Source organism: Pteropus vampyrus, unplaced genomic scaffold (assembly GCF_000151845.1).
Source record: "Pteropus vampyrus isolate Shadow unplaced genomic scaffold, Pvam_2.0 Scaffold162, whole genome shotgun sequence".
Classification (NCBI taxonomy): Eukaryota; Metazoa; Chordata; class Mammalia; order Chiroptera; family Pteropodidae; genus Pteropus; species Pteropus vampyrus.
The window spans coordinates 187,633-198,371 of NW_011888943.1; the positions used below are offsets into that span (position 1 = coordinate 187,633).

General features: G+C 57.9%; 1 protein-coding gene across 1 annotated transcript in view; it reads left to right on the plus strand.

Annotated features, from left to right (window-relative positions):
* CTCFL (CCCTC-binding factor like) overlaps positions 1 to 10,324 on the plus strand; it is a 35,924-nt gene extending 25,600 nt beyond the window's left edge. Inside the window, exon 11 of the mRNA XM_023536614.1 lies at positions 10,186 to 10,324. Within this exon, the coding sequence (XP_023392382.1) occupies positions 10,186 to 10,324 (139 nt within the window). The remainder of the gene's footprint in view (positions 1 to 10,185) is intronic.
* Positions 10,325 to 10,739: the final 415 nt, after the last annotated feature.

Genomic DNA, 10,739 nt, shown 5'->3' on the forward strand with positions numbered 1-10,739 from the left:
TAAACAGACGCTAGGTATCATGATAATAGTATCATTGTCGTTGTTAACATTTCTGAGCATTTGCACTGTGCCAAGCACGGTTCTAATACTCTACAACGTCGACGCACTTCGTCCTCGCAACATCCCCCCGAGTGGGGTGCCCCGCGGCCCCTCCCGTTTTGTAGATGAGGAAAGAGACTCTGAGCAGCGGCACCTTGAAATACACACACCACCAAAACCAAAGTCAGGGGCATCTCGATCGTCCTGGTGCCTGTGCTGGGCGTCTCACCTGTGCTGGACTTTGAATCTACATTTGCTTTCCACATTTGCTTCATTCATTGACTCAGCAGGTGTTCACTGAGCAGGCACTGTGTGCCCCACTCTGGGGAAAAGGCAGGACCCTGTCCTTCCCCGGAGGGGCTGTCCTGTGGCAGAGAAGGCTGAGTTAACAGGCATAGTAGGCAGGTGCTTGAGAGCCACAATGGTGGAAAGGGGAAAGGGCATTCGCTAGCCTGGGCTGGGGGTGGGCAGTGTGATGCTGGACCGAACTTCTAAACGTTGGAGGCTGGCCGGGAGCAGGTGAAAGCCAGTAGGAGAAGATGGCAATTCGGGCGTATTAAAAAGATGGATTAAGGTAAGTTGCGCATCTTCGCCAGACACTCCTGTTGTTAACGCGCTTAAAGAAGGACTTGACCTCCGTCTCCTCACCCGCGAGGCGGGATCACAGCACCAGCCTCACAGAGGGACGTCCACGAGGGCGAACGTGCCGCACAGTTTGTAAAGCTCGCCGGCGGTGCTTTCCGCCACAGAGGGAACGCTCGAAACGTCCCTGCCGATAACGGTGAAGACGACGATGGCTTTTGGCCAGCAAGAGTGTTTTCTGCTGGCCACGGCGGTGTTTTTTGTTCGTTTCTTTGTTTTTAATGTATTTGATTTTTAAAGTGAGTTACAGAGCGGCCTGCTCCCAGCGACTTTAAGGAACCGTCCGGATGACCATGTTTGTCCTCATTTGCATTTTACAAGTACACAAAAAAATGAGCCTGTAACTTCCACATGTCCCTTTTGTATTCCTGAGGCTTTATTTAGCAAGAAGTAGAAATCCAAGACCCTTCTGTTAAACTAATAGCAAGCAATTCATTTCTTGATAGGGGATTTAAATTCCTGACCAAATAGCAAAAGCAACCTAATAATGAACAATATTTCTAAGTAGCACAACTCACAGCGTGGGGCTTTCCAAATCTGATTTAGAAGGCAAAACATCCATCTTTCATCACCGAAGTCCCTCTCTGCAAAGCATTGTGGTTTTGCAGGGCCACCTACTAGAGTAACCAGCCTCCGCTGAGACAAGCTGAGGTTTTCCTCACCTCTCCTCTTGGGGAAAATTAAAAATCTAGAATTATTGCTTAATCAGATGACAGAAAAAAGAACATAGACTCTGAGTAAGACCAACCTGGACTTGATTCTAGTCACCAGCTCCCATTTGTCAAGGATGCCAGACCAGTTCCCGCCTCTGAGCTTTGCTTCCTCGTCCAAGAAACGGGTACTGGACCTCGTGGTGCCTCAGTTTCCCCGTCTGCAAGACAGCCCAGATCTTAGACTCTTGAGATCGTGAAATGAGATATGGGGAGATCTGCTGGGCACAGACCCGGCACTTAGTAAGTGCTAGGGGAGCATTCTCTCTTATTGTCACGACTGCCGACCGCAGGCCGGTTTGTGGGTTACACGGGACAGCCCTGGACAGAGCTGTGACTAAGGCATCCACGGGGCCGAGGGAGTGGCGAACTCCGAGACCAAAGCCACCTCAGACGGGCCGTAAAGGGGCAAAAGTTGCTGCCTTTCAGAACTTTTCTCCACAGCAAGTGCAAACCTGGAAGAAACCAGAGACCCCTTCCCTGCCCCCCATCCACCCACTACCCTCCACAACTGGTCACACATACACGCGCACACTCACACACGCGCGGTCCAAATGGAGCCTGCGGCTTATGCAGGATGCCCACTGAGCTCCATGTGCTGGGGCTGCACTTTAGTGGCTTAAAATAGCACACGTCCGTCCTCTTACAGTGCTGGGGGCAGACGTCCGACATGGTCTCGGTGAGCTGACCTCCAGGTGCCGGCCGGGCCCTGCTCCTTCTGGATGCTCCGGCGACAGCTGTTTCTTTGCCTTTTCTGGTGCCTGGAAGCACCTGCGTCCCCTGGCTTATGGCCTCTTACTCAGCCTTCAGAGTCAGAGCAGCCGGTCTCGCCTTTCCCAACCTGACGCCGACTCTTCGCCTTCCACGACGACGGGACGCCTGGGAAGGCAGCGGGGACCCCAGGATAATCCCATCTGAAAGTCAGCTGATTGGCTGCCTTAATGACACCTGCAGCCTTAACTTCCTTTGCCACATGAAATATCCCAGGTCGTAGGAATGAAGATGGGGACATCTTTGGGGGCCACTAATCTGCCTACCACGGCAACCTTGGGTAAACCCCTGCACCTGAGTCTGTTTTCTCATCTCTAAGAAGACTGAGCATCCCCAGCTCCCACAGGTACTTCGGTGAGGAGACGAGATAATGAACACGAAGCCGAGACCTCAAAATGGCCACCTGCAGGCGACAGCCAAAGCAAAGCCGTGATTGGTCTTTCTCCATCCGCCCCCCACCTTCTTAATCCGAATTGGTGGTCTATGTGACGACCAGCTGCGCTGTGTGGCTGCCCCCTTCGGGCAGGCCGGGGTCCCCCCGTGTGCCACGGTCCTCACCGTTCCCTCTGGCCTCCCACTCAGTCTGCTTCTCTTAATGACACAGCCCGCCCGGCCCCTGGAGGGAGCTCGGTGTGTGACATTTGCTAAAAAACACCCAGCATGCAGAAGATGCTCAGTAAAGATGCTCAATTAATATTACATTATCCCAATCCACACAGGCCCATTAACACGGTGACCCTCGAGTCTGGCCGGGCGTTAGAATTCTGTAGGGACTTCGCAGTCTCCGTGTCCAAGCTGCAGCCAAGCCGACCACACTGCAACCTCCGGGGCGGGGTCGGCTCGGGGACTCGGGCCAGCAGCCACGGCCGCCATCGAAGGCGTCTTCAGTCGCTCACTGAGGTTCAGAACCGGCAACCCCAGAACACCCTCGGGGCCTGGGACAGAGAAAGCGGTGAGGACCGAGCCCCCCGACCCCCGCCCGTCCCCACACGGAGAGAGCTGTGGAACCACTCGCGGAACACGCACGCCTGCAACGAGGGGCCTCTGCTGCCCGCACAGCGCTTCCAGCCGCAAGCACGCCCCCGAGGGGCTGTCTGGACACTTCTGGAAGCTTCCAGCGGTCCCCCACAGAGACGGGCGCAGGGAGGACTCCAGACTCTGAAGCCTCTTTTCTCCTGTCCGCGCAAGGCTGGCTCCCGCCGCCCCGGAGCCCCTCCTGGCTGCTCTGGGTGGCTCGGTCCTCTCTGCTCGTCATCCCTGAGATGGAAACCCCGCTGCTCTTCCCCTCGGTGGGGAGGACCCCCGGACGAGGGTCCCGGCGACCCGGCTGCAAGTTCAAAGCGTGGTCTTGTTATTAGTGATGAGAGAGAAGCCTGCGTTGACGGAGTCCACAGCCATGCCTAGCGCACCTCCTGTGTGCAGGACGCTGTTCTGAGTGCCCGGGACATGACAGACGGAGACCCTCACCCTTGGCGGAGCTCACGGTCTAATGTCAGTAACAGACCAAAAAGGAATAAGGTAGATGCCTGGCGAGGTAGGCGGAGGCCGAGCTGTGGAGGAAACGAAGCAAGGCTGGGGGAGGGAGCACCTGGGAGGGAGCACCTGGGAGGGAGCACCTGGGAGGGAGCGCTGGGGAGGAGCATGAGGAGGAAGCGGGAACTCCATGTGCTTTTCCAAAAAGTGGTCCAAGAATTTGACCAAGAGCATCTGGGTCATGCGAGAGGCAGAGGGAAGAGCGGGTGCCAAGGCCCGGAGGTGGGGGTGCAAATGCCCGTGACCTCTCATCACGGCTGCACCCTGAGGCAGGATGAGCACAGGTGAAGAGCTCACAGGTCCCCCTTATTATTCAGTTAGAACTGAGGGGACGGGTGAGCCTCCCACAGTTAGAGGCCCCTCCTCTGTCGTCATTTCCTGCCAGGGCTCCTTCTGGCCCGATCTCACCAGGAGGGGAATCCCAGCTGTTTGGGGTACAGTTTGAGTAGCCCCCAAGAACTCACCTGGCCTCAAATGCCACCACACAGGGTGGGTGAGGAGCAAGCATAAAATGCAATGGGGGCCCTCAGGAACCATGACCCAGACCAGGGAGCAGGGCCCACCTTTGTGGGCTGCTCGGGATAGGGGCGCCTGGCCCAGGGACTCTGACTCCCCGAGGGGTGCTGCTCCGCGCTGGCCTCAGAATCCTGAACGGATGAGTAGCGGGGAGGCATGAAAATGCCCCAGTCCATCCCCGACCCACTCTCCACTTAAGCGTCACTCTAGAGATGGAGAGGAGACCCCCAGCCCCATCTTCACTGCAGGCCCGCCGCCCCTGACTCATTCACGGCGGGACACGGACAGTGAGGTCAGCCCAGAATGTCAGTCCCTGTCACCGCTCCCCCTACCTGCAGGTCAGACTCCAGGGCCAGGAGAGATGACTGACACCCACTCCAAACCCCCAGAGGGCACCTGGCCAGCTATGACTGCGCTGGGGACCACGGGGGTGGGCGAGAAGCAGAGGGGAGGGGAGAAGGGGAGGCAGGAGAAAGAAGGAGGGAGGAGAGACAGAGGAGAGGGAGGCTCGAGGGGAGAGGGGAGGGAGAGCCAGCAGAGCCTCTCCTGTGCCCCAGCGGCTTCCAGGGCAGGTGCAGGAACAGGGCCCTTGTGGCCCAAGGAGCCCGAGCAGCTCCTTTGCATATGCAGAGGTTCCTTGTCCCCTTGTCCAGAGGGGAGGCCAGGCCAAGGTCCGGTTGAGAGGAGGGTGTTCCGGGATCTTCAGCCCCCCTGCCTCCCCAGAGGTCACCACCTGAGAGTTTGTCCTCACTCTCAGCTTGGCCCTGAACGGGGACGCTTGACCTTGAAGCCAGGCCTGCCCAAAACGGTCGTGCCACTTTGCGTCTAAGACCCTACCCTAAGGAGGCAAAGAAAGGAAGAGGAGAAGAGGGCCGGGGGTGCGGGACCTCATGCCCCAGGGGATGGCAAAACAACACCAGAACGACCGCGACGGCGAGCAGCAGGGGCGTCAGGCGACGGCCGAGGCCTGGACCACGGGCTCATTTCACGGACGCCTCCGCCCGCATCTATACGGCCACCTGTGAGGTAGGTCGCTGCCCCCACCTCACTGGCTCTAGTAGGAGAAAGAAGCCCGTGACTCCAGGATGTGGATACCAGCGTCTGTGCACGCCGCTCGGCCGGGCCGAGCACGCCCAGGGAACCGCTGCGGCCAACGTGGGCCCCTCGGGACAGCAACAGCCACGGGCGTCTGCCTCGACGAGGAGACCGAGCGTTCCTCCCGGCCCTTCAGGTTGAACTCCGGTCAAGAAGGAAGGGAATGGGCAAAACGGAGCCCAGCCGAGCCCGTGCGGTGGGGTCACAGAGCGCCCCCCTCATAAAAGTGTCCTTCAATGTGCTTCGAACATGCTTTTTAGTGGAGAAAGAGAGAGGCTTTGAGAGACTGTGCTCATTCGAAAGGAGAGGTGTTTCAAAAGAAGGGAGACGTTTCCAACTGGGATGGCAGAGGAGTTTTAAAGGGACCTCGCGCCCCAGCTGTGAACTTCTCGTTTTCCCCGTGAGACATCCAGCTGCCCTTCTCCAGGCGGCTGGTCGAGAGAGTCGGGGCTGCATTTTCGCGTGAACCTCCCCGTTACTCCTACACACTGGCCGCTAATTTGCAATTTTTAGAAACATTCTCGTCTGCTGGAAGACGGGGGTCTGCGGCTGGCTTCGCTGGGAGCCTCCCCTCCTTTCCCTCCCCTCCAGGTGGGCTGCCCTGGGCTTCCACTTCCTCCTCCTCAGAACAGTGTGTCCCCCACCCTAGGCTTTCCAAGACCCACAGTAGCTAGAAGCAGGCTATTTTTCCAGGGCTGATAGCAAGGTCTAGGGAGCGGGCCAGGTGGGTGCTGGGTTGCCGGTCTTTATCATCCAGCTCGGGGTGCCTGGAGGCATTCAAGAAGCCCAGGAATGTTCCTGCTGGCGACTGTCTGGGGGTGGCGGCAGCCCGAGGGGCTATAAATAGGACTTCCAGTGCAGGTGGGAGCCAGCAGCAGGCGGCCTTGGGGAAGGACACGCCCCCTCTGTGCCTGTCCCCAGGCACCTAAGGGCCCATTTCCCTGACATTTGCATGGCAGTTGCCCAGGTCCTCAGTCAAAATGCATGCAAATCCCAGTTCGATGCCCCCACATTAACCCCTGGCGGGAGCTGGCGTTCCTCCATTGCCCGAATGCGCACTCACCTACATGCAGGCTGGGTTACTGCAGTGAACACAACCCGGATGAGGCCGTGGTTCCAGGCCTGGCTGTGCCGACGGCGCCCTGGGCGTCTTGGTGAAGTGCAGATTCTGAAGGCGGCAGGAGGCGGGCCGAAACGCAGCCCTCACAGGGAGGGTGCGTGCCCTGCACCCAGCGCCCACCTGCACCACCCTGCCCTTCAGGTGCTCATGATCCAGGGCCAAGATAAAAAAGGGCACAGGCCACAAGCCTGTATTGTACTAAATTCTTTCGCCTTGTCTGCGTGCTGGAAGGTTTACATAATAAAAATTTGGTGGGGTGGGAAGCAGCACGCAGGTGAAGTTTTCGATCTGAAGATTCAAATCGGAACTCCAGGCCCACAGGCCCTGTCTGTTTTCGTAAATAATGTTTATTTTATTGTCACCAGGGCCCGTTGGGGGCCAGGCGAGGGAGGCAGGACCGTGCTGTGCAGGGCTGCTGCCTGTCTCTGTTTAACGTTTTCATATTCTGTACCTGGTGGATTTTTTTGGCATTGATTTTGATTTTTTAAAAATATTTCATTAAAATAGTCTTTATCTTGATGATGGGGTTTTTTTTGTCGTTTTTTCTGTGTCTGATGGAAACGCCTCACCCGCCTCACCCTAGCCTGGCCCCGGCTGAAGGGCCTCAGGCAGCCACGTAGGACGAACAGGGGCTCGGAAATGACGTGGCCTGCCCCTAAACCCCACTTCTGTCCCCTACTGGCTGTGTGGCCGAGGCCTGAGCTCCGAGGGTCCCAGTCTCCCCCTGTGAAATGGAGCCAATGACACACCACCTGGCAGGAATCAAACGAGGTGATAGACACAGAAGCTTTGCTGAAAAACACTAGCTCTTGTCAACTAGGTAACGAAGTCCAGTTCGAATTCATGGGGGAGGGGAGGGGACCGAGAAGGTCGAAGGAACATCTGCGAGGGCTCGGGCTGGGTCCCCACAGTGAATCTCGAAATGGGTCTGGAACAATAAGGACAGGCCGAGGAAGTCCAGGGAGACGTTTGGGCGAGGCTGGGAGGAAGGAGCTCTCAGGCAGGCAGGACCCGGGCGGCCGCGGGCAGGGGACAGCGGGCGAGCTCAGAAGCCCCGGCTGGAGCGCTCAGTGCATCTGCCCGCGGGCAGCAGAGGTCCGTGCTCACTGTGACCAGGCGGGAGGGGATGTCCCAGCACAGTCTCCCTTGCAGCTGACACTGTACCCACCGCGTTGGAGGTGAGAACCTGCGTCTCTGAGGGTCCGGGAGTGGAGGGTGGGGACACCATGCACTGGGGAGGCCTGGACGCTGGAAACCAAACCGGAACCAGGAAGCAGAATATTTGGTGAAGGGTGTCGGGGAGACAGGGAGCCGTGGGGCCCAACCTCAGAAATTTCAGTGTGTGATGTGTTGAACCACAAGTCCCCACCCTCCCTCTCTCGCCCCCTGGGAGGGCTATGGGGGGGCAGCAGGACAGACTGGAAAGTAGCAGATTCCTCGAGGAGAAGCAGCGCCCAGTCTGGGTGATCCCCCCAAAACTTCCCCAAAGGCAGTTCCCAGAGGCGTCCCCTATAACTTAAGACATCACCCTGGGTCGGCGAATCAGGATGCACCATCTTCTGCGTCCTTCCCTTTGTGTGCGGAGTGGTGGGTCGCACAGCCCCGGGCCGCAGCACCCCGCTTCGTCTCCCTGACCTGTGCCCCTCTGGCAGATGAGTAGAGCGAGGCTCGGAGAGGGGGCGGAACCGGCACGGCCATCAGCAGCTGCCGTGCGGGGGAGGAGGTCGAAGGCCTTCTTCCCCAGCCGAGGACTCGCTTTCGGCCGAACGCCCCTCGAAAGATGATAACTATTCTCCTGCACCCTCCGGTTGTTTTGCTGTCCTTAGAGAAGTCCCCGCGACGTAGGGTATCTTGGAATCTGAAGAAATATCTTCCTCCGGGATCACACGCCTAACTGTTCTACCTGTCCATCCACCTGAACGTGCTGTCTTTCCAAAGAGCCCGTGGGGGGAGGGGCAGCCTCCGGGAAGCCGGGCTGCCGGGCGTTCGGTGTTGTGAGGGGGTTTGATTTCAGCAAGGAAATTGGCCAAGTCAGATTGCAGGATGTCAGAGAAGGTTCCTCAGAAATCATGCAGCAAGGGAGGAGAGGGCAGGGCGTTCCACCCCGCCGGGGAGTGGCCCCAGCCCCCAGAGAGGAACAACCATAAACGCAAGACACTCAGCCTCTTGCATCTAGAGCGGAGGAGAATGCGCACACGACCTAATCGCGCTGCCCCCCATTGAGATGGGATGTGAATCTGGGTTGAACGACAAGGTGGCATGAGTATTATAATCACGGCCATCTATGGCGTCTGTATTAGCTTCTGGTGTCTGCTGTAACAAAGCACCACAAACTAAGTGGCTTAAAACAACAGATATTCATTCTCTCATAGTCTGGAGGCCAGAAGTCAAATTCGAGGTGTCAGCAGGGCCACACTGTCTCTGGAGGCCCTCGGGGAGGACTTGCTCCCTGCCTCCTCCAGCTTCTGGGGGCCGCAGGCGTTCCGAGTGGTGGCATCTCGCCCCGGCGTCTGCCTCCACCTTCACAGGCCCTTCTGTGTCTCCTCTCTCCTTCTCTTCCAAGAACGTGTGTCTTAGATTTGGGGCCCACCCTAACCCAGGATGATTTCGTTTTGAGATCCTTAACTTAACTACATCTGCAAAAGTCCTTTTCCCAAATAAGGTCACAGCCGCCGGCGCCAGGTGGACATATCGGCGGTGTGTGGCACCATCCCACCCACTACGGTCCCCACCACCGCCACATGCCGAGCGAGTAGGGGAGGTCTTTTGGAGCACGCTGTTCCCATTTGCACGTGCTGTTTGGGAGATGGACACGTGAGTTTCTGATGGGCCGGGAACAGTGAGGTGGCTGTGAAGCTGCACCTCTGGTGGCCAGAGTCCCCTGGGATTTCATTCACCACCAAGTGAGAGGAAGGGAGGGAGGAAGGGAGGGAGGAAGGGAGGGAGGGAAGGAAGGGGGGTGCGTTGCAAGTGGCACATCCACTACCCTTCTGAGATGTTTCATACGGGAAGGAAAGGGTTATGCAACTAACATACGTACATCCCACGGGGCTAACCCCAGGGGGGCCTCACCCAGGCTTCTGCTTTGTTTCTGGGAGGCTCTGAGTCTTGCTGGGATGGAAAAAGATGCACGCGAATGGGCTTTAACCACTTGACTGGCGCCCACACTGCGCGGCCAGCATGACAAGCGGCCCCTCCCTTTCCTGTCCGCCGAGGTCAGGGCGAGGAGACGGGCAGCCCCCTTGTACCCCTCGCTCCAGCCTGCAAGATGACCGCCCGCTGCCGGGATCCTGAGCAGGCGGTCAGGGCGAGTCCCTGGCTGAAACCCTGAGACGCAGCGGGGTCAGCATCCACGATGGGGCCCCCGCTGTGTCTGCGTGTGCCGCCTGGAGCCAGCACGGAGCTAGTCACGTTTTCAATGACCGTTTAGTGGGGAAAGTGAACAGCCTGTGAAAATGAAAATGTGGCAGATCAGGTTCAAGTCCCCGTCAACCGCCGCTTTGCTGGTCCCCATGGCCTTCCCCAGAATTAACCTCGAAGATCGCTGTGGCGTGGAGACCTCCGTGGCTCTCAGAGGTAGACAGACACACTCCGCACTTTGGGGTGATATATCCATCTCCCACAGAAAATATGTAGTATTGTTGTTTCTCCAGAATGGCTTAAAAGTGAACACAATCCCTTGTGGAGATCATGTAGGGTGTGACGTGAAGGGCACTTGGCCTCCATGGTGTTTTCCGAAACCCCATAACCCTGGTCTAGCCCTGAGGAAAGCCTCGAGCAGACCCAGACGGAAGGACAGTTCACCAAACGCCTGAGCTGTGCTCCCCAGATGGCCCAGGTCACCAAAATGAGGAATGATGGAGAAAGCGTCACCGGCCAGAGGACCGAGGAGACGTGAGGACTAGGTGCCGTGTGCGTCCAGACGGGCTTCCGGCGCGAGAGGGGGCAGCGCAGGAAACCAGGGGACCCCGAGTGAGGTCCAGTGGGTAACCGTGTGCCGGTGCCGGTGTCCACGCTGGGCCACACGCGTCCTCCTGGTCATGCAGCCCGATGGCAGCGCGGGATATTCCGGCTGAGTACGGGATCTATGGGAACCGCCTTTGCCACTTTTCTTCAGAGGTCAAGGGCGCCCCTGGAAGTGCACGAGGAGCCCTGGGGAGCTGACACGTACAGAAGTGTGCTCAGCGAGTCGCGAAATCCCCTTTTCAGACTTTCTGCCCCGAATCCACTCCCTAGACGCTTAAAACATGATGTGTGGGGTTTTGTTGTTGTTTTTGTTTTGCAAGAATCTTCCCACGCCAGGTTACCTGTCC